The sequence below is a fragment of the Pogoniulus pusillus genome, chromosome 23, assembly GCF_015220805.1.
Source record: "Pogoniulus pusillus isolate bPogPus1 chromosome 23, bPogPus1.pri, whole genome shotgun sequence".
Lineage (NCBI taxonomy): Eukaryota > Metazoa > Chordata > Aves > Piciformes > Lybiidae > Pogoniulus > Pogoniulus pusillus.
In genome coordinates, this window is record NC_087286.1 from 15,069,168 (window position 1) to 15,095,591 (window position 26,424).

At 44.3% G+C, this 26,424-nt stretch overlaps 1 protein-coding gene across 11 annotated transcripts in view; it reads right to left on the bottom strand.

Annotated features, from left to right (window-relative positions):
* Positions 1 to 398: 398 nt before the first annotated feature.
* SVIL (supervillin) overlaps positions 399 to 26,424 on the bottom strand; it is a 109,439-nt gene continuing 83,413 nt past the window's right edge. For 9 of the 11 annotated variants that reach the window (XM_064162650.1, XM_064162646.1, XM_064162644.1 and 6 more), the window contains 21 exons: positions 25,801 to 25,951; positions 22,768 to 22,857; positions 22,594 to 22,680; positions 21,087 to 21,264; positions 20,160 to 20,332; positions 18,436 to 18,591; positions 16,754 to 16,890; positions 16,096 to 16,243; positions 15,827 to 15,972; positions 14,787 to 14,962; positions 14,545 to 14,689; positions 13,928 to 14,204; positions 11,366 to 11,517; positions 10,158 to 10,263; positions 9,168 to 9,375; positions 8,351 to 8,484; positions 7,523 to 7,678; positions 7,001 to 7,144; positions 2,914 to 3,035; positions 2,010 to 2,165; positions 399 to 1,703 (listed from right to left, as the gene is read on the bottom strand). In XM_064162650.1, coding sequence (XP_064018720.1) covers positions 1,617 to 1,703; positions 2,010 to 2,165; positions 2,914 to 3,035; positions 7,001 to 7,144; positions 7,523 to 7,678; positions 8,351 to 8,484; positions 9,168 to 9,375; positions 10,158 to 10,263; positions 11,366 to 11,517; positions 13,928 to 14,204; positions 14,545 to 14,689; positions 14,787 to 14,962; positions 15,827 to 15,972; positions 16,096 to 16,243; positions 16,754 to 16,890; positions 18,436 to 18,591; positions 20,160 to 20,332; positions 21,087 to 21,264; positions 22,594 to 22,680; positions 22,768 to 22,857; positions 25,801 to 25,951 — 3,129 coding nt within the window. In that variant the 3' untranslated portion in view covers positions 399 to 1,616. The remainder of the gene's footprint in view (positions 1,704 to 2,009; positions 2,166 to 2,913; positions 3,036 to 7,000; positions 7,145 to 7,522; positions 7,679 to 8,350; positions 8,485 to 9,167; positions 9,376 to 10,157; positions 10,264 to 11,365; positions 11,518 to 13,927; positions 14,205 to 14,544; positions 14,690 to 14,786; positions 14,963 to 15,826; positions 15,973 to 16,095; positions 16,244 to 16,753; positions 16,891 to 18,435; positions 18,592 to 20,159; positions 20,333 to 21,086; positions 21,265 to 22,593; positions 22,681 to 22,767; positions 22,858 to 25,800; positions 25,952 to 26,424) is intronic. The other 2 variants (XM_064162648.1, XM_064162642.1) reach the window with 1 other exon arrangement.

Consider the following 26,424-nt stretch of genomic DNA (forward strand, 5'->3'; position numbering starts at 1 on the left):
CTATCAAAAAAAAACCCAAACAAATTAGAATGTTAACTATGGAGCAACATTTACTGCAGGTCTTAATGCACATTCAAAGATCCTACTTTGCTTCCCTGGGCCTAGGGGGATGATGAGAGCAGCAGCAAGCACCACTGCAGGGCATCCTTTTTATGGAGGCAGAAGGAGCTCTGAACGGCTGCAGGGCAGAAGAAAACTTCGGCTGGCAGGAGTGAAAATGTGAAATCCACAAAGCTAGCAAAGGGAAGACTGCATGGTGTTGATAGAAATGCCAGATGCTTGAAAGTCATTTCAAAACAGCAGCACAATTTCACTGCACTATTCAATGTCCCAGTTAGCCAAATTAAACCCGCCTTTACCTCCGGTGCTTACTGAAAGAAACGGACACAATGCTGTACTTAGTTTCAGTTCAAGTTTTACTTCCAATTGCACAAAGGTTGAAAAGATTTTTCTCCAAAGTTTGAAAACCAGCAGGATAATTTTGGTTTCATGTATAAAGCAGGGAAAACCCCAAAGGACACAGGAGCTGCGTGACTACTGCAACCTTCAGCACTCAAGTGCTGCGCAACTGACTGCATCCCGTACATCGGTTGTTTCTCCACGTTAACCTGCGTCGCAAGTTATGACTGTACAACACCCACAGGTAGGCAAGGTTAAAATATTTGGATAAAAGAGCATGTTCTGGAAGGTTCCAGCGACACAGCACCCATTACAGTACAAAATAACGACAAGTCGAAGCATCGCTAAGAGTTTATTCGGAAGCTTTTACTTTTGGTTCTTATATCACAAAGGACATGTTTAATGTTTACAACAAGTATTAGAAACTGAGATGTTTTTATTTCTACTATTATAAAAGTAACAGAGGAGACCATTCTAAGCCACCTTCAGAACGCAGACCAATCTCTCTATTTTGTTGTTGTTGTATACAAACTGTACACAAAAAAAAACAAGGCACTATACATTTTTGGGTAATGAAGTAGAAAGGTCGAGTCGCATAGTTTCTCAGGAAATCCATGCTATAAATACAAATGCTTTGTTCAGTTTAGCACCTGAAGCAGCACTGAGAACAATTCTTTAGCTATTGCAAAGAGAAACTTTTCAGAATGCTTTAGGAGATACATAGTGGTGGTCTAGCTAATTCAGTACGAGCAGCTGCTATCCAGCTACTCTTCTGTAGTTTTGGACACGAAAGTCTTGAAAGTGAATATATATTGCATTGTTAAATACGTACTTGTTCTATGTGTTTATATAAATATAAAGTTCTTTGTCATCCACAAACTAACAAAATAACACTTTACAAAGAGAACTTCTTTCAAAAACCAAAATGGCAAGTATTGGATCTAGCCAGAGGACACCTGCAGCAGTAGCTCAAGAAACTACTGTTTAAGTGCATAGGAGAGTAGAGCTTAAAACATTTTACCTTCAGGAGACAAAACTGAATTCCATTTCTAAAGAGTTCTCTTGGCCTTTTATAACATTCCACACCTCCAGACAGGTAGTCACTAGTAACTTCAGATTACTTCTATTTATTCTGTAAATGTGGGGTAACAATTCTTCTAAAGGGCATAGAAAGTGAAAATAAACATCCCTTTAGTGCTCACTCCAATAAACACAACTTAGAAAAGTCCTTTTGCCTTCTTCAGGTTAACCTGCTTCCATGATGGCAGCGCATTGTACTCTTCCCTCGTCATCTCCAGCGCAACCTGCGTTTCAAACCAGAGGGTAAGCCCTTAGTAAAAAACACAGGGAGCAAAACTTTTCACTGTGAGGGTGACAGAGCACTGGAACAGGCTGCCCAGAGAGGCTGTGGAGTCTCCTTCACTGGAGATACTCAAACCCCACCTGGATGCGTTCCTGTGTGACCTGCCCTAGGTAGTCCTGCTCTGGCAGAGGGGCTGGACTGGATTAGGTTTTGAGGTCCCTTCCAACCCCTAACATTCTGTGATTCTGTGAACTGTCACATCCCTTCACAGCATGGTTAAACACACATGCATCTATTCTCTCCTTACCTCAAAGTCTTGATCTGAGAGATAAATTTCAAGCTTCAGTGGATCAACTCCCTCAGGCAGAGGCCTGGCTATGAGATCTGCTAATGGATACACTGTTTTACACAGCTTGGCCAGCACATCCTCCACAAGGATGATCTGGTTAGAAACATCAGCATCCTGTGGGGAGAAAAGGAAAAGAGATGAGTATCACAATGCTGAAACCACCAATTGCAGTCTGCAGATGGCATGGGACCAACCTGTGCACCCAGCCCACAGAGCCCACAGCTGTCCATCCATTTCCTCACATAAGAGCACAGCCCTGAAAAAGGTCTGCATTTTGCAGCAGGACATCCTGTACTCTCAGTTTAAGGCTGAGCTCTGTGTTTAGTCATGGAGCCATGAAGGACAGTTGCAGAGGACTTGCAAAACAGAAAATGCCTTTTGCCTTAAGATGCCTCTTCCTTCACTGAAGGCTTCTAAATCATTCACAGGTAATTTGGCCACGGCTGGTGGGAAAGTCAGTGCTGGAGCTCTTGGAGCCAGCTGATCCTTTGTGAGGTGTTTTGCTCCCAAGCACCTGGAGCCCAGCCCAGAACTGTACGTTGCTGCCTGTCTCACAGGACTGAAACCATTGTTCTGCTAAACTCTGGTAGATCTCTTTCTATGAAAGATGATTTGGATCACAACCTCCTTCTGCTTTGAACAAAAAAGAATATGAGAAATCACAGGAAAAAACAACCAGGAATACCTCTGTTCTTCACACTGCCAGTCAGAACTCAGCTATGTTGTCCATCATCCTGTGCAGACTCCTAAATTGCACTCTGTAAGCTCACCCTCCACATTTGGGTGCTCCACAGTACAAGCAACCACCCACAAATGGCAGCTGCTAGCAATAAGAAATAGTCTGTGCAAGGAAAACAGTTACCATTTCTGTGATCTCTGCGATGTCCTCCCTGTGCTCCCAACTTGGGAACATGTTAGTGAAGGTCAGAGGCTCTAGGCCAGCATGAATCAGATAGGATTTGGGGGGCTTCTTCACATTTTTTCCTAGAAACAGTCAAAGTACCAAAAAAGAGAGGCATTACAGGCAGTCCCTTATTTTGCAGTTGCTCACCCTCCAAAGCTACTTCACAGGCATGTTCAATTGATTCTTTTGTGCAAGGCCCAAGTAACTGAAGGCAGCAGGAATACATTTTACCAGGGCTTTTAAAAATATAACACCTTTTAACAGATTTCCCAAGATTTTGAAATCTGTCTCTTACTGTAGCTGACCACAAAGATCAAATCTCGTATGCTGAAAATCCTCCCCAACCCAAGTTACTTCCTACTACAAGGTATTTATTATCTTACAAAACCATAGTCAGAATAGAGAAAGCAGAGTGGGATGGTCTGAAATTAGTAAAAATCAGGTAAATGAAGCCTTCTGGTATGCTCAGCAGAAGTGTTCTGCCAGCAATAAATAAAGCTTAAGCTTCACAGAATCAACCAGGTTGGAAGAGACCTCCAAGATCATCCAGCTTGGAGGCTGAAGTTAGGTACTGATGCCTAGCACAATCATTTTGTTATTCCAAACCCAAAGGAATGGGAACTGAAAGCTACCTGAGGTCACTGCAATAGCTGGGTGATAATTACTGATGATTTCAAAGACAGTCCTGCTTCTTTAAAACAGGGACATGTGCACACTATATAGGACACAGACATAACCCTGCCTAGGAGTGATGCCATTTCAGACTAAGTGGTTGAAGACATTTGCACCACATACTGGTGGGAAAAAAAAGCCTACTGGTTGAACGATTTAATTCCCCATGGATTGGAAAGCACTGATAAACTCCAAATATTGGGGAGAGGCAGACAGTCAGGAACTGGGAGGAGCTATCACTCAAATGGGTCTTCATCTTACTCGGATTCAGACATCTCAATCTAATCAAATCTTCCTTCCACACAGGCAGGGGAAAAGCTGAGGATGTTGCAAAGTCCAGAACCAAGTGATACTAAGAGGGCAACATGAAACGACCTCCCTTGTGAGGGCTGAGGCTTCCCTAAAATCTGCTGCTTTCAAAATTTGCTTCTTTCCTCCATTCAATCTCAGAGCACCTTTAATGCACTAAGGTTTCCTCCAGGGCATACAAATCCATTACAAGTCTGCTTTTTGTCCCTACCTGCACTTGATGTGTGTGGGCTATTGGGCAGGAGGGTCTAAAAGAGCACAGCTCCCCAAGAACTGATGCAACACCTGTGCTGAATGCAAACAGAGCCTGGATGGACATCCTTGATGCATTAGGTTTGCAAAACCTGAACCACACAGGTTTAGCTTCACACCAGATATTGAGAGCAAACTGATTAGAGGGAATAAGTCCACACAAAATGTTGAATACTAGAGGTAAAAGCTCTAGTAGTAGACCAACAAATGTGTTAGAATGTGAATGCTTTAGCTATGCAATTTAGACAGGTTTATCATCTGAGTATTTGAAGCCTTCTCTTCCACATATTTTCAGTGGTTTATTCTACCACAAACAATTCAACAAGCACTTAAAAACTGCATTAAAAAAAAAAAAGTGTGAATGTGCTCTAGTTATGCTGATCCACCTCAGCAATTCAGCCAAGAAGGAACACCAGAGTGGCCTTTGCTAATGTTCCAGTATAGATAAGGTGAATTTGTATGTAAGTGGAGAAGTTGTCATTGCATGAACTCTGCCCTCAGCACAAGCTCATCTCCCTCATAAGAACCACTGAAGGGCAAACTGGATTCTTGCTTCTCCTAACAGCCTGCAGCTCAGCTCTCCAGACTGCTGATTGAGCAGATAAAACCACAGAAAAAACTTCCAAGACATTTTTACAAGTGAAATAAGAGGTACACACAAGGAGAAACTGCTCTATATATTCAAGTTGCTAATCAATCTCTTTCAAACAATCATGTAGTTAAACACTACAAACCACGAAAAGAACAAAGAAAGAAAAGGGTGCACCTGGGGAGAGGGAAATAGACAAGGAGAGAAACAGAGAAAAATCAAAGAGAAGTGTTTTAAGCTTCTGATCACTCAGCTATATTCTGGGAGGCACAATACTTGCAGCAGCGCTGGTATCTCCTGAAATTCAATTTCTCCACCTTGCTAAGTAATAACACATAAAAGCTCATCAGCCCTGACAGCCTGATGCAATGAAATTTTAAAGTGGTTGACAGAATCCTAGATTCTGAAAGTGATAGATCACCAGAACAGCACAGCCTGAACAGTAAAAAACTACTAAGGAAGTTCACATCAGCTTTGGCATAAAAAAAAGTCCAAGTAGAATCAGTCTTGAACAGCAACAAACTTGTTCTGTACCTGTGTAACCACACAACCTAAAGCTCTTGAGACCTGCCCCGTGGCAAAGAGGATAAAGCCACAACTGCTGCAAAGTCATAACCACAGGTGAAGTGAGCACCCAGTGAAAAAACTCATCCCACCATACATATGCTAAACTTCAGAGCCCTGAGGAGTCACTGAAGAGCTCTCCACCGCGCATCGAAGTCAGATGCAGCACATTCACAGCACACAAGGTACTATAATCCCTCTTCCCACCGTTGACTTTGATGGCGTTTAAGAAATCTGGAACAGTATCCAAACCTCGTCATGTGGATCTGCATCTGATTCCATCTCTGCTGGCGCCAGAAAACATGGCTTTTGTAAGCAGATGATCACAGCACTGCATCGGGAACACTGAGAGCAGGACCTTATTTCCATCTCTCAGTGGCCTGCTGAGCCCCTCTGGGCACTGCAGTGCATGGGGCTCTGTCCTTCCATGCTGCCACTCCTGCTGTGAAGCGCATCCTGGAAACGCAGCTTACCACTCCTCTGAACTGCAAAAACTGGGGGTGGTGGAGAACAACTAACTGACTTCTTCTTTAGGAATTCAGCAGTCACTGCCAAAGACTGTCCTTAGCACCCCATTCCCAAACAAACGCTGCTGCTAGGCAGGGCAGTGCCAGGGACACCAGAGGACGAATCTTGCCCAGCAATAACAGTGTCAAATAAAGGTCACATTTCAGAGCCTCCAGTAGTGGTTTTCAGCTGACTCCTGCCAGGTGTTACCACCTTCCGTCAGTGACATGAGACAACTGAGCAGAAAGACACTTCCTCCTGTTCCTCAGCCGGCAGGCTGGTAAAGAGAGACTGGGTTAGCCTCATGGGGGTGGAATACAAGGGCACTGATTTCCCTCTTCATGTATAGCCATATGGCTATGGCAGAAGAGGACAGTCACCATCAGGTGAGTCACAGCTAGTAAAGTTTATTTTGCTGCTGAAATCATCAGTGACATGGGGAGGTCTCAAGGAGTGCTCAGGCTTTGCTTGCAAGAGGACATAGTTCACAGCAATTAACCATGAGAGTGGTGAGAGCCTGGAGTGGGTTGCCCAAGGAGGTGGTTGAGGCCCCATCCCTGGAGGTGTTTAAGGCCAGGCTGGATGAGGCTGTGGCCAGCCTGACCTAGGGGAGGGTATCCTTGCCCATGGCAGGGAGGTTTGAACTAGATGATCCTTGTGGTCCCTTCCAACCCTGATTGATTCTATGATTCTAACACTGTCTTGCAGAACTGCTCCAGCATTTCCAATGGCCACATGTTTCTGTGTGATAGGTATTTTGATCTTCAAAGTCTTTCTAGCTCCCCTACTCAATCAAAACCCAGCTACACCAGCAATCACTGTCTTCATTCAGTCTTTTGATACACAGAAGCTTAGGAAATTGAAGAGGAGCTAGGCAGAAAGCATTCAGGTTTAAGAGGCTGTGTTCTCTGAATTCACTTTTAGGAATCTGATGAGAAATGGAAGCCTTTTTCCTCTGAGAACTGAGCTGGCTGAATAATTTGGCAGTTTGGGAACACTGGCACTGCTAGACAAAAGGTTTGCTAGGAGAGAGTGGAGAATGCATCTTCAGATATACTGATGCTTACATTGGAGTAGCACCTGAACAGCTTCCAGACAGTAAGGCATGGGAGGGTTTGTCACAGTCAGAGCAGCCAGGCACAGCACTGTTACCTTTGCAGTACTGCAGCACAGTCTCCATGGCGCATTTTCTGTCTGTAGCCCACCTGATTCGAGCTGATCCAGCTATTTTGTTTTCCACAGGCCACCAGCCTTGCCACAGATACACTTCGTGGTGATTGTCAACAAGGAACAGTGCTACACAGCCGAAAAACAAATCCATTATCAGCCACTTACTAGCTGTCAGAATGCCCCGAACAAGCCCAGTCTTACATGCTCCTCAGCAGCAGGACAAGAGCAGTTTTTAAACTGCCTGTTGTTATTCATCCAGCTGAACCTCAGCTGAACTCAGAGTCTCTGATATAAACAAAGGATTTTTATAGGAGGCTTTTGGGAAACATGTACATTTGGTTAGCTCTCAGTATCTTTCTCACAGAAAAAGTACTGTTATTGCTTAATGCTGTATCACATTTTCCTGGGATAAATCAAGCTAAAGGTGATTAGTTACTGAATCCCTGCCCAGTGCAGGACACAGTTATCTGTTTGCTCATCACTTGGGTATTTGAAAGCATATACCTGGCTGTGGGGCAGTGTAAAGATCCTCCTGCAAGAATGGCATGGAATTGATGACAGCAGGGTCTCTGGAAGGGTAAACGTATTCGGTGGCTGAGAATTCTCCTGATGAACTACTGAGGCTGAACAGGCGAGGGGTGAAGTTAAACTTTCCAGGATCTTTAAAGAACAAAAATTAAGAATAGTTCCAACAGAAAATGCCAGAGATGAATGTTAAAAAAAAGAAATTAAATAAAAAAGATAAATAAGTCAACTTTTAGAGTGACTGAATTTCCTGAGGTTTTGAAAACTCAAGGAAGACAAGCAGATGTCTTGGGGGGGACTAGCAGCAGCTGTTAAGAATTGGACCTAAAAGGCCAGCAGCCATCAGTTTGAACCTGATCCTGGCTGCTTACTCTCAGCCCTTTTATAACTGGCTGCTCTGCAGCTGAAGGGAAGCAAGCCCATCCAAGTTTTATTTTCCACTTGGTACATCAATCCCCCTGCTACCCTTGTTGGCAGTTTCAAAGCAAGGACTGGACAAGAATGTGTTCAGAAGTGCCTCCTAAATCCCTTCAGAAGAGAAGCAAAATGTGTTGGCAACAATGTTAACTGTTGCTCTCTGCTGCACAACTACAGAAGGGCTGCAGAAGGGGGAGAGGACAAAATGAAACACATAATTCCCAGCACTTCCTTTCTAGGACAGTATTACTGAACTCAGTAGATTTTTGGAAGCCTCTATCTGAAGGGATCATCTCAACTACCAAGAAGTTCTTAGAAAGCTTTACATTAAATCTCACAATACCACAGACCAGTGAAATGGGAGTGCCAGATGTAGGAGTGCAGGTCTACCTTGCAGCATGCAGTCATAGGCCTTTCGATCTCTCCTTCCTAATGCATCCCAGAATCCCAAAGGCTCTGATCCTTCATCGCATTCATGTATGGTCACCTTGCTGCTGCTGTGGAGCCCTGCCTCCAGTGGACATCTACAAAGCACAGAGAAACAGAGGGAACTCAGCCTTCTGCCCTCCACACAGCTAGCTCAACGCTGCATTATTAGAACCCAAAAGCACCCTTCAGGCCTGTTGCACACTTGATGTCATCAGGCTTTTTGAAAACAATGGCAAAAATTGTGAGTAAGCAAGAGATGGAATTTCAGCAGCCACCCTCATACCACTTCTGATCCAGAGGGGAGGAGATGCTGACACGAGTGCTTAGAAGAGAATCTCAATGCCTGTTCTTGTAACTGCTGCTGTCCTCCTTGCATGCTTTCCCAAATTAATTTGCTCTTCCTTATTCTCAAAGTTTGATTCCAGCCTTCCTATCATCTGAGATGTAGTTTGCTATTCAGATAGAATCACAGAATTGCTTTGGTTGGAAAAGACACTTCAGATCATCAGGTCCAACCAGGAGTATCTCCCAAAGGGACTGGCTTTGTGCAACTGTAATTAGCAGTGCAGCAGGGGGAATAAAGGCATTTGATCTTAAGTGACAGGGGTTGCAGAACACGAGTTTTCCTCACTCCACTCACCATTCCTCCTCTCCAAGCATGCACATGCTGCAGTGCTACCCAGAGGACAGTTCTATGTCACCTTTTCTTTGAAGCAGATTGTTTTAAGCCACTTGCTAGCGTGAACAAACGTCTCCAAAACATAGCTCAGATACTCACTGTTCTTTTATTTTATTGGCTGCTGTTCTTCCCACGTCCTTGGTGTGAGATTGTGCTTTGCAGCCATGCCACAGGTAGATGAGAGCTTTGTTGATGTTGAGGACGATCATGGAGGTGCGGGAGCGCAGGCTGCTGCAGTGACAGGCCACCTCCAGCAGGTTCCCTTCACTGGGAACCTCTCCTCGCACGCAATAGAGCCTCCAGTCACCTGCAGCAGACAGAAACAGTGCAGCAGTATTAGTCACATGGGATTGACAGTTCAAGACTCCTGCTCTGCGACAGCTCACACTGGATGAATGTCACATGTCACAGGTTTGTATGTCCCGGAATAAACCTAGCTGAGCATCAGGTTTGGTGAACACTGCTGTGCAGGCAGGATGTCTTTCTGAAACCTTGCTGCAAGTATTAAGAGCTAAAGAGCCTCACTCAGCAAAAGCCAAGTTTCTACTTTGTGTCATACAGGCAAAAAAAAAAGGGGAAACTAACACTGTAGTCCTTCAATTCAGCTCTCTTCCTCTGTGCACCTTAAACACAGGAAGCCATATTAAGATGCAAACTGGAACATATGCAAGCTGCACCTGCTCTGAAATTCTCCCACCTCAACTGCAGCATTCAAGGACCACGTTGCAAAGACTAAGGAACGGGTTACAAAAGCTTAGTGTTCTCTCTGGGGCAGAACTGCTCATAAAGACACTTCTCTTGCCCAGACTAGGGAGAGAAGAACACAATTTCAAACAAATGGTCACAGTTAAAACCAACTAGAACAATTTCAATACAATAAAGCCACCTTGCTCCAGGGTGTCAAAACCCATTCTGTGCTCAAAGAAGCAACAAGCTACCTTGAAACGAGCACTGTAAAGCTGTCTCATGGGTCTCATGGCATCCATTTTCTTTTTCTACACAGTATGGAAGCTGAGACTGAATCCAAAGCCCTTCCCAACAGGTGAAAAAGGATTTGGGGACAGAAGCTCTTAACTAACAGTAATTTACTTTGTGCATTTTCTTCTTCCTCTTCCCTTCTTCCAGCATGCACAATCATTCCTCCTTGGAAGCATTGCAAGAAGCATGGTGGTTCTTTCCCTTGAAGCACTTGTACCTGGAAATGGAGAGCACCACTCTTCATTAAAAACACGAAGCAAGACTAGAGACTGAGGGAAATGAGTCTCTGTGGATCATTAAAGATGAGCTCATTATTGCCATCCATGAAGATGGCTTTCTGTCTACTTCACAACTGCTGACTCTAGTTGCAATTACCATATAGATCAGCATGCAGTGGGTTTCATGTGACTTGCATATTACAAGAAACCTCTAGCTGGAATCCAACAACCAAGATTAAAAAAACCCCAAACCATCAAATAAACTTTAATTTAAATCAGTTTAACCATTACTTGGATTCTTCACAGGACTGGGTTCTGCTGCCTGATGTTCTTTAAAACTACCATGGAGATAATGCAGGAACTGAACTGAGTTCAAAATGTGGTGTACATGACAACATACATGTCCTTGCTTCATCAAACATTGCATTGTGACTTTGAAAGTGATATAGCCAACTGCTAAATGGGCTACATGGCACAGAATGCCACAGTCTGGATCAAGTGTAGTTTTGTGTCTCCTCTATGAACTCCTCTCCTGCTGGTCATGTCTATGCTGCTGTTAAACCAATCACAGCATTATCAAGAGGTAACAAGCTAGCCTGTCCTCTGTCAGAGCTTCAAATTAGCTGAAACTGCAGCTGCTAAATTCTCTGGGAGCCAAGGCAGTCTAGTATGGAATTCCAGAGTAACCAAAGTGAAAATTCCCAATGTATTTCATGTCTTGGCCTGGCAGAAAGTGCTTCACCTGTTCTCAGCACTAGGAAGACAATCCTGTTATCTGAACCTGTAGTTGAAGTGAAGACAAGTTTGTTTAACTGTGCTTCACCTCTTCCTGCAGGGAGAGGAGAGAAGTCATTCTTCAGCCATTCTCAGAAATATCATCTTTAGAAGTGGCCTTTGGGAATGACAATCCACGAAGGAGCTTTTGTGTCTCTGAAGGTGGAATAAAACCAAAAACAATTTGGAGGGCTGGCTGTTGGTAGTGACAAGAACACCTTTACAGAAAGAGAGGAGGCAAAAGATGACAATCCTCATGTACCACTAGTGGCTACTTGAGCAGGAAAGTCTCACCCAGACCACCACCTAGGTCTGCAGGAAGCTCACCTGTGCTCCTCTCTCTTCATCGAGTTCCACTGTCATCAGTGCCGATGTCCCTTTCTCACTCACTGTGGAGTGCCTTCCTTGCCAAAAGAAATACACACATTTCTCTTTTCCAACAGCTCTTACTTGTTGCTCTCCTTTTTGCCTGCTTCCAACTGCAAGACAGAAAGCACAAGCTGAAGAAAGTACCCTGGCTATAGGTTGAAACTGCACGTGGCTTAATGTCATCTGCCAGCTCAGCACTATCCCATCCAGAACAAATGTCCACTTGGAGGAACATCAGGTCTCCAAGCCAGTCTGTTCCCTGTGCAAAGTTGGCATTGTCTCATCAGGTGGATGTAAGCCCACAGGCAGAGGTGCCTGAGTTGGCTACAGAAGGAGATGTAGAAAGAACTGATACTATCTGGAGAGAAATAACTGACATGACTTGAGCCAATCTGCATGTGAAATGGTGTGTCCAGTCATGTTACCAGAAGAGTGTTACAGCTCATTTTCCACATTACACACTGTTCTCTGGCAGCAGCAGAGGAGCTGGCTGCTGAGGGATACTGCAAACAGCAACAGCTGAGAAAGCTACAGGCACAGAAGTCTTTCTTGGTATAAAGTGATACTGGACAAGGAAACATACAGAACAACAGAACACCAAGGCAGTATTCTGCATCAGAGAAAAGGAAATTCAGGATTAGGCAAGCTTTATTTGTGTGTCAAAACTAACTCAGTTCTTCATGTTGGTCTATAATGTGGGTTAGAAGCAACTTGCTTGGATTTGGTCTTGAGGATTGGTATCTAGTTGTTATAAGTGTTTACAGCAAGTGAAATTCAACCACTCAACCAGTTATAAAGTATTTTACTCCCTCCAGTGCTGGCTGAACAGGCACAATTAAATCAAAGACTAAAAACCCTAAAACCAAGCAAAAGCTTTAAACCAGATCCTTAAAAAAATATTAAGCCTCCTGCTTTGACTTCAGCAATGCTGAGCAGCATCCAACTGAAATACTTAGGAGAAAGCATCCTGTGTTTTTCAAGCTGAGAATTCTCAAACCACTGGTCACTTCTAAAGTTTATGGGTTTCACTCTGATCTGCATTCAGCCCTCTACATACAAGTTACTCTGAGTGGTTGAAAAGCTTTTCCTGCATTTGGATTAGGAGCCTGTTTACAGTTCCCTATTAGCATTACCCACTTCTCACAGGACTCACAAAGCTTTTGTGCTTTTATTGGATTTGTCAGTATCTGAACTCAAGGATCCCCAGCAAGACCTGCCTGCATTTCTTGGCTAAAAGCCCAAGGCTGAAGAGCTGTTACAGTGCTTCAACCAATTTTATTATTTCCCTGTTTGGAACAATTACTTTCAGACTATTTCTACTTTACTTACCACAAAAGCCACCTATTCTTAGTTTAGTGCCAGAAGGGAGAGTTCCAATGAGCATACTGAGCTGACTGATTCCCAGCATTTTACCTGCTGCTCTCAGGCTCTTTGTCAGAACACTGTTGATGTTTCCCACTTGAGACTGAAACCCATAGCCAGGAGTTTCCAGAAACAGTAAAACTGACAGCAAGGGCAATGAATTGGCAAGGGCCTTTCCTGTCATTGTTGCTGTTCTCCATTACCCAGCAAAAGCTTTCCTTGTTACTAAGCCTACCTCTCTTGCAAGACATTCAGTCCAGCTGCCTAGTTATTTTGGTGTTAAGCTGGGGAGCACAGTTCTGGCTTAATGAGCTGTCCTGTGAATACAGCAGTACTGCTGGGTGAAAGGAGAGATGCAGAGTGTCACATTTGACATATGAGTAATAACTACAGCTTTGCTTTCTTAATATATATTTTTATAATACTTTCTTTTAAACAAAATAAAATAAGAATCTACTTCCTGCTGGTCTAGCAAGGCTAAATTAGCATTTATAACCTAAATGTGGCCAGCAGGAGAGGTGGTTCTGCCACTCCGCTCTGGTGAGATCCCACCTGGAGACTGCATCCAGCTCTGGTGCCCCCAGCATAAGAGGGGCATGGAGCTGCTGGAGTGGGCTCAGAGGAGGCCACAAACGTGATTAGAGAGCTGGAGAACCTCTCCTGTGGGGACAGGCTGGGAGAGTTGGGGCTGTTCAGCCTGGAGAAGAGAAGGCTTTGGGGAGACTTTAGAGCAGCCTGCCAGTAGCTGAAGGGCACCTGCAAGAAAGCTTTTGACAAGGGCTTGTAGCGGTAGGATGAGAGACAATGGCTTTGAGCTCGAGAAAGGGAGATTTAGACCAGATACTAAGGAGAAATTTTTTACTGTGAGGGTGGTGAGACACTGAAACAGGTTGCCCATGGAGGTCATAGAAGCCCTCTCTTTCCTGGGGGTGTTGAAGGCCAGGTTGGATGAGGTCTTGAATGACCTGGTCTAGTGGAAGGTGTCTGCCCACGGCAGGGGAGTTGGAACTGGATGATCTTTAATGTCCCTTCCAACCCAGACCATTCTTATAAAATCTATGAACCTTTAAACCAGTTCCACATCCAAGGAAGAGTGGGTCTGTATCTCACCAGTAACAGCAGCAGTTTCAGCAGGACGCCATGGGACTGGTCACTAACCTGTAGTGCTCACCATGTACTTCCACTTCACCACGTATGTGTCTCCCTCGTGGAACTGCCCTATGCTTTGCTTTGGCAGTCTGCTGTAATCGAATTCCAGGATGTGCCAGACATCCACAGATGCAGTGATGATTTCAAACTGCCTCCCATCTTCTCCTTCCACAAGTCCATAGCCCCGGCCAATATTCATTCCATCCAAGACTGTGCCTACAGTTGTCTGGGGCACAGGTACCATCAGCATGACATCATATGGTTTAGAGTCAGATCTGGACTCTTCCTGCCAAAAAAAACACAGAGATTTCTTTGAGCATAGAGTTGGTTTTTTTTTTCTTCTTTATGCCACAATTCCACTCAGAAAGTTTGAGCCCTGCATATTTCAGCACTTTGATATGTTGTCAGCACTTGATGCCTTGTCAAGGCCACCCTGGCAGCATGCGCTGAGCTTCTTGGCACTAATACAAAGCACTTCTGCAGGCTCACTGTAGGAGGAGATATTCTGACCTCTAGGTCAAAGCCTGCATGATAAAGTGCTCTGGATCCTGGAGAACAGGCTTCCCTGGCTTCCATGCCAGCTGAGTCACCTAGTCTGAAATACCTAGCATGCTTGTTACACACACCTTCTGGTGAAGGGATTCACTAGAATTCTTCTCATTGAGTTTCTTCAGCTCTGTCCAATCAAGGAATTTTTCTTTGAACAATATAGTCTCATTGTGCTCTGTGAGTCTGCCAAACACAGCCCAGTCTGGGCGTCCTTGTCCCTTTCTGCATGAGGGGAGAAAAGAAATAAAATCAAATTAAATGCTATGAAATGAAGGCAAAACAACTACATTTGCAAGGAGCCCAAACTTGCTTTTCCTACCTGGGTATGAGGGGATTGCATTCTCCTGGGTCCAAAGGATTTATGTCACAATTGGAGTAGTCAAAAGTGCCATTCCACAAGTGTTTTGCCAGCTGGAATGCCACTTTTCTTTGTGCCAAAGTAACTTCCTTCCCATGCCACACATATACTTCACTGCCAAAATCAAATACCAGCACCTGAAAACCAAACAAACAAACACCCAACAACCTACAATTAGGTGAGGTGATAGCCTTTATCCTCCAGTTTCCCAGTGCTGCAGGATGGCAGAGGGCTGGACACAAACTTCCCCAAATATCTGAGTTTCTGAAGTAGAACTAACAACCTCCACTGCAGTGTCAGCAGAGCCAGGGCAGTGGTCTGCACTGTGACATCTGATGGTCGAGGATGACTAGAAGCAATGGGGCATGCTGTGAGGTGTATCTTTAGGTGACAGCCAGGTCACACCAGCAGATTAGAGAGGTCTTACTACTAAAAAACTGATTCTGTTACATGACTGGTTGCTGTCCACTTCCTGGCATTTCGGTCTATGCTTTGTCCTGCAGCTGAGGAAGGCTGACAGAACACAGTGCGGGTAACCAGCTCAGCAAACAGGCAACAACTTTGATTATGTTCAGGAAAAGGCATCATGTGAGATGTTTTTCACTTTGGAAATTCACTCTCATTTCTCCTTGGGTGGGAAATGGTTGTTTGAAGGGAAAAGTCTGCTAAGGAGAGAGATAAGAAGGGTTGAAAGGGAAAACAGTTGTGGGTTTTTTTCTTGTTTTATTTTTCCAAGTGGTACCTGTTCTGTAGTTCATGACTTGGCAGTGAGCCACTGTTTACAAAAGAATTTACACCTCCTAAAATAGTTCCACTTTAAAAAGAACACGATCTCATTTCTTGAGACCTGCAGCACACTCTACACAGCAAAGAGTTCAGAAGCTTCCCAGAGACAGAAGACCTTATTTTCAGTGCGCCTCTCCATCAGCATCTGCAGTTGCTAAGGCATTGTCAGCTCTACGTTCCTGCACTCACCACAGGAGCATTAAGTGGCACCCTACCTCTTTTGGTTGCAGCAGGGTACATCTTGGCACCTTTCCCCAGTAGTCATCCTCAGGAATGAGCTTATCCTCTACCAGGCGGTAAATGCAATTGGTTTCTATTATTGCAGCTTCATACATTTCATCTTCTTCAGGACTTCCAGCAGCTTAAGGAAGAGATTGTAAAAGACAACCAAAAAATTAACATCCAAATACCTTTACTGAAGAGAGCAGAGTCGACTATGGTACTGTGATAAAAGATTGGATACTGTAGCTGTAAGGATGCTTACACTGGTAATTTGTCTGTCCACCAAGGAGTTTCCAGAAGTCTTTGGCTGCATGGGTATGGGTATTTATTCCTTCTTCTATAGTCTGTATATAAGAAGCTCTACAGCCAAGTTCCCTCTTTGTCTGAATTAAAGTTGCAAGTTCTGAAGCCTAAGAGATTAACAGTTATCTGAACAGGATTGCTTAAGCCTTTGGAATACTTGTTTATATCTTGTTCAGGGAGAAGGCAAAAGCAGAGAGGATATAACAGAGCAAATAGGAGGAGAAATGGTCATTTGCAGCACTGAGCAGACATCAGAGAACAGGTTACAAAAATACATTCATTCTTTTATTTGCCTTAAAACAAGACTTGATCTTAATGAGCATGGGAATAAAAAGGACATCCTGCAATTCAGACTATTTTCTGTTGGAGTACCAATCTGTTTCCTGAGGATATCCTCTTTTCTCTTGCAGCTTCACAGCCTACACACTCCTACGTCAGCCTTCATTCAGTGCACAGGCTGCAACACAGCTACAGGAACCCTGCCCATCTACCTGCCCCTGGCTAGCAGCTACGTGCTGCCTTTTCAGACAGCTGGCACCAAGGCTCAGTGACATCAAAGAGACAGATACTGCAACAAGTTCTAAAAATAAACAAATAACCCCCAAGCTGGTACTAACCTTTGCCTTTTCTATGACATTTGCAAACTCTCCTACCCATAAGAAACATAAATGTGGAGTTAACAACAGGAAACAGTCTCCACTGTTCAACGACGAGGCCCTCGGTTCCACTAATCTCGTCTGGACATGTCTTCTTCCTACAGAGAAAACAAAGCTAATTATATTCCTCTGACTGCTGCCATCAAATGCCAAGACCTAATTTGTTTGGAATGACATACAAACCAACTTCAGCACCTTTAGCAGATAGACTGTTAAAGAAGAGTTAAAAGTCTACTACTGGGGGAAAAAGGGAAAGAAAAGAAACAGATAGATACCTATGTGTGTTCCTGCTATCACCTAAGATCTCTATTATTTCCTGCTCTTGCTTTAACAGCTTTCTGTCCTTCTGGAAAGCAATGAATTAAGTAAGTGGCAGATTCTAGAATCCTTTTCAAATCCTGGGATCCTTTACATTTGCTTAAGCGAAGCTATGGCACAGTTTCTGCAGGCAGTAAAAAGTTGTGAGGATTTTCCTTTGCCAAAAAAAAAGGTTGCTATTGTTGTGCAGAATTGGATACATCAGTAGGCACTGCAAGGGGAAGCAGAGCAACAACACTGCTGTGTCACTGCCAAGTTACACCAAGCACTGGGAGAATGGGACAGCCAAAACATTTCTACAGGAGACAGCTAAAATTTCTGATGCATTCTGGTTTCCTCCCTTGCAAGCACACACCAGCAGGCACAGTGCAAACCTAGTTGTAAGCTTTTGTATTTGTCACACAGTTCTCATTCGTTTTGTTAATGTTTTGGACATAAACCTTGAGCTGGAGACCAAGAACAAGCTGTGGCAGGAACTCCCTCTGGATCCGCTCCAGCACCCCCACATCTCTCTTGTATTGTGATGCCCAAAACTGAACACAATACTCAAGGTGTGGCCTCACCAAAGCCAAGTCCAAGGGGACAATCACCTCCCTACTCCTGCCTGCCACAGCATTTTTAATCCAAGCCAGGATGCCACTGGCCTTCTTGGCTGCCTGGACACACTGCTGGCTCATAATCAGCTCCTGTCTATTACAACCCACAGATACCTTTCTGACAGCATGTCTCCAGCCACACAGCACCGAGTCTGTAGCACTGCTTGAGGCTGTTGTGACCCAAGTGCAGGACCTGGCATTTGGCCTTGCTGAAGCTCATCCCTTTAATGTTGGCCCATTGATCCAGCTCATCCAAGTCCCTCTGAAGAGCCTCTCTACCCTCATTCAAATCAACACTGCCACCTAACTTGGTGTCATCTGTGAACTTACTGCTGACACTATGCCTGAATCAAGGTCATCAATGAAGCTGTTAAAAAGATGTGGCTCCAACACAGATCCCTGAGGAACACCACTGGCTGCCAACTCCACTGACTACCACTCTCTGGGCCCTCCTGTCCAGCCAGTGCTTGATCCAGGAGACAGTGTGCTCAGCCAAGCCATGAGTAGCCAGTTCTTGTCTACAAGACTTGTGGGCAACAGTAGCAAAGGCTTTTCAAAAGTCCAGGAATACATCAACAGCCTTTCCCTCATCCAGTAGCCAGGTGATCTTGGCATAGAAGATGATCAGGTTGGTCAGGCAGGACCTGCCCCTCATAAACCCATTAAAATCAATCCTGTTGGTAGAATCAAGTCTGTCATGTCTGGGAAGTAAAGGCAGTTGCAGCATACCTTTAATCTGCAGCAGCATGAGCTTCTTGTATGGCACAGCACTGTTGTTGGAGTTCTGCTCTGTGAGATTCACACTCCGCAGGCTGATGTTGCTGAAGTTCTCTTTGCTTGCCAAGCCAGCAAGTGCTACTTCTGAGAAATTGGAGTTTGCAGACACTGGTACACAAAAAGAAAACACAAAAATAGATAAAAAAACACACAAAAACCTAACAAAATTATACAGAAAATATTTGGTTCTTGTATTAAAAAACAAACAAAGTTAATTTCCCCCCCACGATTTCCAGTTTTTTCTCCTTCTCCACAGCAAAACCAGGCTGAACCCAGATTAACTGCTAGCCCAAAAGGTAGCAGTTGTGCATTTAGTAGTACCTGAGTTTCTAAACATCATCCAGGAGTCAACTGCCAGTGTCAGAGTGATGTTATTTGGCAGAAAGAGCAACTCTGCTCGGAAGCAGAGTTTTGTAAAGTACTCTGCAGATCTTCAGTGCCTTATAATTGATTCATGGTAAAAGACAGCAGAGTAGCCAAGGCTTATAATTACCATTTCAGAGGCTTAGTCATGTTTTACTGTAAACTTCAACCTTAATTCTTGGCTACTTTTGCTTCTCAACCAAAGACAAAGCATTTCACGAATTTCTAACTCAGGAAAATGAGTTACAGTCAAACCACAGAGATGATCCAAGGGCTGGAGCACCTCTGCTACGAGGATAGGCTGAGGGAGATGGGGTTGTTCAGCCCGGAGAAGACTCCAGGGGGACCTTAGAGCTGCTTGCCAGTGCCTGAAGGGATCCTGCAAGAAGGCTGCAGAGGGACTTTTCATGAGGGTGTGCAGAGAATGGACAAGGGGGAATGGTTTGAAGCTTAGGAAGAACTTCTTCAGTATGAGGATGGTGAGACTCTTATAGGCTGCCCAAGGAGGTTATGGCTGCCTCCTCTCTGAGGGTGTTCAAGGCCAGGCTGGATGAGGCCTTGAACAGCCAAGTCTAGTGGAGAGGTGTCCCTGCCTGAGGTTGGAGTAGATCATCTCTAAGGATCCTTCCTTCCAGCCTAATCCACTCCATGATTCTATGAGATGTAATCTGTGTTTGCATTGACAGAGGCAATGTTCAAAGAAGATCTCCTTTTATTCAAATGCAGGAAGGAAAACCTGTACTCAAAATGGTAGAAGTGGCTTGACAAACCTTTGACTAAATTTTACAGTCCCAGCTCTTGCTGTCAGGAGAAAGCCAGGTCACAAGTCACACACAAAGCCCTGCCACAGAGCACTGACCCTTTATGGAAATTAAACTTTGGAGTCAAGAAGGTCAGTTCTAGTTTCTGGGAGAAAACTAAGAGCCCAGATTGAGACCAGCATACCCAAAACAAAAGGTTATCTCTTCTTGCCAGCTCCTCCCTGCAGCATAACATAATGCTAGCTGTGCTTTCCTTGACCTCCTGTCCTCACCCTGCAGGCACAGTGGCATCCCCTTGCTGCACAAGGTGACTGTGACAAAAGTAAATAATTAAGTCTAAGCACAGGAGGTGGCTGTAGGTAGCTTTCCCTGAAGTCACACATGCCCTTCACCCCAGACCTCCCAGACAGGCTACATCCAAGCCTCATAACTGAAATTACTGCCTCTCAGAGTATATTCTGTTCCTTCAGCTGTGGGGTTTGGGGCTTGGTGTTGCTTTGCTCTTAATTAAAATAGTCTCTTGTGGAAAAAAAAAAGATGCTGTTAGCTTACTTTTCTCTACTTTCATTCGCTTCGACTCCATGAAGGCAACGTTCAGCCTCTGTTCAGTGTATTCATGAAGGATGTCATCTCTTGCTGCCAGCATCTTCAGGGGGTTTCTGGAGGACTGGACCCTGCGTGTAGGCCTAACTGCTCGTTTGTGCTCTGCTACAGAAGATATTAACCTGAAAAACCCAAATCGTGTTTACAACAATCAGGAAAGTTTCCCAGCTGGAATCAGCTAAGGACAAGAGATTTGCTTTGATCTTGGCTGTGGCATTTGCTAGCAAAGCAGGGTCAGTGCCTTGATTTACAAGAATATGTAGAAGAAAAGACATCTCCCAGTACTAAGACATCCCTAAGAGGACTTTGAGATGGGTATTTTGACCACCACCCCTATGTCTGCATTTGGGCACTGCAATACAGGAAAGATGTGGAGGTGCTGAAGCAGGTCCAGAGGAGTGCAACAAAACTGGGGAAAGGCCTAAAGAATAAATCTTATGAGGAGCAATTGAGGGAGCTGGAGGTGGTTTGAAAAAGAGGAGGCTGAGGGGACACCTCATTGCTGTCTACAACTACCTGAAGGGACATTGTGGAGAGGCTACTGCTGGGCTCTTCTGGCAGGTAATTGGAGACAGAACAAGGGGGAATAGCCTCAAGCTGAGGCTGGGGAGGTTTAGATTAGACATTAGGAAAAGGTTTTTCTTAGGGAGTGCTCAGGCAGTGGAATGAGCTGCCCAGGGAAGTGGTGGAATCACCCACCCTGGATGTGTTTAAGGGTCATTTGGGTGTGGTGTTTAGGGATATGGTTTAAGGTGAATCTTGTAGAGTAGGGTTCTAGGTTGGACTTGGTGATCCTGAGGGGCTTTGCCAACCTGCATGTTTCTGTGATTTATAATGATGAGGAAAAAAAGTCAAAACCAGCCTAACAGTTCTTACTTTGGTGCACAAGGATCAAAGATGGCATCAAAGTCCTCATCAAGGTCCAAAGGCACTCTAGAGGAAGGGAAATCCACATGGCGATAAAATTTGGAGAAGGTTTCGTCATCATCCAGCTTCATCACCTCCTTCACAGACCTTCCTGTAACTGTCAGCACTGTCTCTTGCATCCCAGCAACTGCAGGAAAAAGATACCTCACCCAATAAAACAAACACATCAAACTAGTGTTTCTAACTCTAGAACAAGTAAAGATGGCTTGCTTGGTAGCTACTGAGGTGGCTCTTTTGGGGTAGCAGTTTTTGGTTTGGCCATTTTTGGTTTGGTTTTGGTCAGTGGGTTTTGTTTGGGTTGTTTTTTTGGGTTTTTTTGGTTGGTTGTTGTTTGTTTGGTTGTGTTTGGTTTGTTCTGTTGTTGTTCTTTTTTAGTTAATGGAATGTAAGGAAAGAGTAGTAAAACCTGTTGGCAAAGAATGGTAAAAGTGGAGCACTGTAATTGCTACTGGTGCAATAATCTTTGTTACAAAATGGTTGGGAAATCTGGCCTGAAAGAGTTGTTTTGGTAGGGTAATATAAACATTTTAATGTCTTGCACATTCCATCCTGCCTCCAGCCTTCCTTTGAAAAGATCTACTAGAACCACTAGTGGAAGAGTTACTTCTCCCAGCCTCCTTCTCTGCTGAAATGTGACTATGTTTGCTCCTGGCATTTGACACACTATGAATTACAGCATGATTTTGGCCTTACAAACAGAGGACAGACATATGAGATGGAAACACCAGAGCTTCATAGGTGGAGGTCAGGCTCTTCTCCCAGGCAACTTGTGACAAGATGAGAGGGCATGGCCTGAAGCTGTGCTAGGGGAGGGTTAGGTTAGATGTTAGGAAGCACTTCCTCACGGAAAGGGTAATTAGACACTGGAATGGGCTGCCCAGGGAGGTAGTGGAGTCACTGTCTCTGGAGGTGTTTAAGGAAAGACTGGAGGCGGCACTTAATGACATGGTCTGGTCATTGTGGTGGTGTTAGGCCATAGGCTGGACTTGATCTCAGGCTTCTGTTCCAGCCTCAGTAACTCTGTGATTCTGTGAACATGCTCTACAAGGAAGTACGGAGATGCCTGAACTGTGCTTGTGGGTGGCTTAGTGACCTATCTTGATTTAATGAGGTTAAACTGCATGCAGAGCTGTTTCACTGGCTATGGCAATATGGTTCAAACTGGCTGGCTGCTTTTGAGAAATTTTGCTCTCAAGAAGAATCTCCACATCAGAGAAAGATGAAAGTGGTTTTGGCATTTGTGATTTATGTTGTTGCACATTTCCAACACAATAGCATAAGGCTTTTTTGTTCCAGTTTAGCAAAGATGGAACCACAAAAGTAAGCTGTGTGATTGAGTGCAGTCTGAACAAAGAAACATTTGGCTTCTGTTACCAGCTGCTTCAGCTAGGAGGTACCTGAAGGGATTCACTGAGCTGGCAGAGTGTGCAGATGGCCACCTGTGGGAATTACCAACCTTTGTTATTCAGCCTTCCCAAGAACGACTCCAGCTTGTCCAGCTTCATATCTGATTCCAAGTGCATATCAGGCCTGGCTTCAATTTCTAAGCACAAAAACCCATAAAGTAAAACTTGTTAATTGTCAGGATGTCAAGAAACCTGAATGTATTTAATTCATTTTTATTCCTCACCTTCCAAGGGCTTTGTAACTGGAGTGGTAGGCTTGTGCCGGTTACTGAAGGGGGATGCTACTGGTGTGAGGGCACTTGGAGAAGCCAGGCCTGCAAAGAACAGAGAACACAGGAAATGCAGTCCCAGGTCAGCCCACGTGTCCAGGAGTGATGACAGGGGAAGCTATTTAGGGAAAGCAGATGAGCCTGGCTACATCTTATGGTGCCTCACACTTCCCCAGCCTCCACAACTCTTATATTAAGAGATGGCAGAACACACTGCCCTGCCTGCTCCTCAGAACAGCAGGAAGTGTCTCATTCACAAGGAAAAAGTCAGTTCCAAGTGTCTGTAAGCAGCCTCACACAAGATACAGCCTTTCTTTTGAACTCACTCCTTTTGCTTGTTTTCAAGTTGCCTTGGTCTGCATTCTCAAATCCAGTTCAACCACAAGCCACAGTTTAAAAACATGCAAGTGTTCTGAACAGAAAGATATGGGTAGCAGGGAAATCACCCTGGCTGGGAACCCTCACCACCATCACCACAGCCACCCCCTCACTCCTTTTTTCATTTAAGCCCATCTCTATTAATACAGAGAGCAGGATGCAGCTGACCTGTGAGTGCTGCCCCTGCATTAAGCAGTAATGCTTGGGCTCTTGTGTTTTTAATGGAAGTGGAAATGGAAGTCTGAGTCCCCACCACATAAAAAACTACTCCCTCCTTTGGTTGTACACTTCTCCCTTCTTTTCAGTAACTAAAAGCAATTAATTCTGGACCCAGTAGATAAAATCAGATGATTTTTGTTTCATTTTTCATCCTGTGGATCCATGTTGCTCCAATAACAGAAATGATGCTCTACAGGTTCCATGGTTTTCACTTGGTGAGGCAAAGAATTGTGTCTGTTACCTCTTGCTGCCTAAGTCTTCAGTAAATGGGAACACTTAGCTGTCTCCCACTTAACTTACCAATTACTGAGCCACCTTCAGTTATCTTGATGGGATTAAAGACTGTGCACCACATTTCCACTGTCTTTACTCCAACACCTAGCAAGTCACAACCACCAAATACCAAGACAGATTTGGAATATAATCAAATAGCTTTTCCACAAACAGGTGTTTCTCCCCTGTGACCCAAGATACTCAAAATTCCAGCAGGTTTTAAGTCAGCTGGTAAAGCCTTCATCAAGATGTGTTTGAGAGGACACATCTCTTAATCAGCTCTCCCAGGACTTAATCCACAAGACCACACTGAGAACTGCTTCACCTGCTAGGAAACGATCACCTTCCAATTAAGAGTGAAACATTTTCAGCCCTAAGAAGCAATTAAAACACAGCATCTGTGCACATCTATATAACAGGGTTTTAATTTTGCATTGCTTTCTCATCAGCTCTTCAATTTAAAACTCATAATGATAATTTATCCTTTTAGGTAATAAAAATAGCACACATCTGAATAAAATCCCACTTGGGCTACTTTTGTTGATGCCACTGGCACTGGGTTACCTTGCTTCTCTAAAAGAATGACTGCAGCACATGAAAAGATCCTTTCAAGGTATTTTTTTCCATTAAAAAGAGCAAATATTATAATTTTCTATTCCTTCCCAAAGATCAATCTATTTGGTGGAGCATGAATCTCAAAAAGCAGGCTGTGGACAACTTAACTTTTTTAATGGCAAGCCTCCAAAATAGGTTCAACATTGGCCACTGGTGCTTCTAGCAGCAAATCAATGTAAGCAGCAGCTCAAATATATCACTAATATCTGGAATTCCTAATACCATGTATCTGTTTTTAGGCCAACAAAATGTAGTTTGGATTGCAAATGCACTTCCCCAATGGGGCAATAATGCTCCCATCTCACAATGATTTTTGTTGGAGGTTGTCATTTAACTCAAGGTTCATTGGAACAAAAGTTCATGTAACAAAGCAAAGGTTTGTCTTCATTAACCACAAGAGATCAGTTTAGGTGCCTGCTTCCCAAAGAAGAATGGCTTAGGTTGGAAGTGACCTCAGACATCATTTACTCCAACCCCCTTGCCACAGGCAGGGATGCCTCTCAACTAGACACAGTCTCAAGTTGTGCTGGGGGAAGTATCAGCTGGACTTTAGGAGGAAGTTCTTCCCAGAGAGAGTCATTTGCCATTGGAATGGGCTGCCCAGGGAGGTGGTGGAGTCACCATCTCTGGAGGTGTTCAAGCAAAGCCTGACTGAGGCACTTAGTGCCATGGTCTAGTTGACTGGCTAGGGCTGGGTGCTAGGTTGGACTGGATGATCTTGGAGGTCTCTTCCAACCTGGCTGATTCTGTGACTCTGACTTGGTTGCTCAAAGCCTCATCCAATCTGGCCTCGAACACCTCCAGGGAAGGGACAACCACAACCACTCTGGGCAGGCTCACTGTATGCCCAGCTCTGTTTCCACCATATTACAGCCTTCAGAGACTCCCCTTCAGAAGAATGACAGCATCTGGAAATAGCGACTGAATTCAAGAGATCCCCAATGACATAAACACTGCCTGTCTCTTCTACTCCCTGATTCTGCACAGAAATGGCTTCAGTGATTTTTTCACCCAAACACAACAAGTTGTTTTGTTGTCCAAACCAACATCCATAAAAAAACATGTGTTTGCTAAATATTCCCAGGGATGCTAGGAGTGAGAGAAGTGCCAGCAACAGCAACAACTAGATTTCACAACTTTTCTCTAGCAGCCATCTGGCTTTTCAAAGGAAGAAATAAATAAGAGTGAATAACCCAACTGTGACCTCTGGGTTGTATTAGAAGCAAAACCAAAACAAAGACTGTTTGAGTGATTGACTACCACCAGTGAGACAGAGCCCAGTACTAACTGCATGGTAGTGCAACAGTGCAGAACAAAATGGATCAATAGCAGTGGCCACAAGAAGCTGGAGTTAACAGCCTCATGACATGATATTCAGTGGAAGATAAACAGTCCTCCTCTTGCTAAACGTGGATACTGTTTCTGCATAGCTTTAGCTTGGCTTTATTTTGACTAGACAGATAAGCAGTCACTTATTTATATTGGGATCATTTCATCACTGACCTTTTTTTACCATTCGGCCAGCAACAGTGAACTGTGTGGAGTCATTGGCTGCTCCTTTACCCTTGGACTTCCAGGCTTCTTCTCGAGCTGTGATCAGGTGTTTCCTTTCTTCAATGGTCATTTGACTCTCTTGGTTATCTGCCATTCTCTGCTTTTTTGGGGGAAAGAGAGAGAAAGAGATGTTTAAGGATAGATTAACCAACCAGGGTCTAGGAAGAGACTGGCTGAATATTTCGACTGCCAGCTGCAGAGGGAAGAGAAGAGGGGAACGAGATACTGAAGTCACACATACAGCTTAATGAGCCTGACCCTGAGAAGCTTCATAGTCTTGCTGCCCCGTTATAAAGTGAACATCAGGATTTGGTCTATGTTTTTTAACCTCCTCTTGAAATGAGCAGCCAAGGCAAATGTCTGCTAGTTTCAAGAAATGGACTCAGCCAAGCAAACTGCTTATTCTGTCACTTCCCAGAGCTTGTTCTTTTGAAGCATGACTTGCTACACTAGTGAGGTCACCAAATGGACTTTCAGAGTTGTTTTCAAGTGTGCAATTCTGCAGGTGGCACAGGGAATAACAAGGAAGAAATACAACTTCAGCTGGGGAGTTCTGAATCACTCTCTTACAGC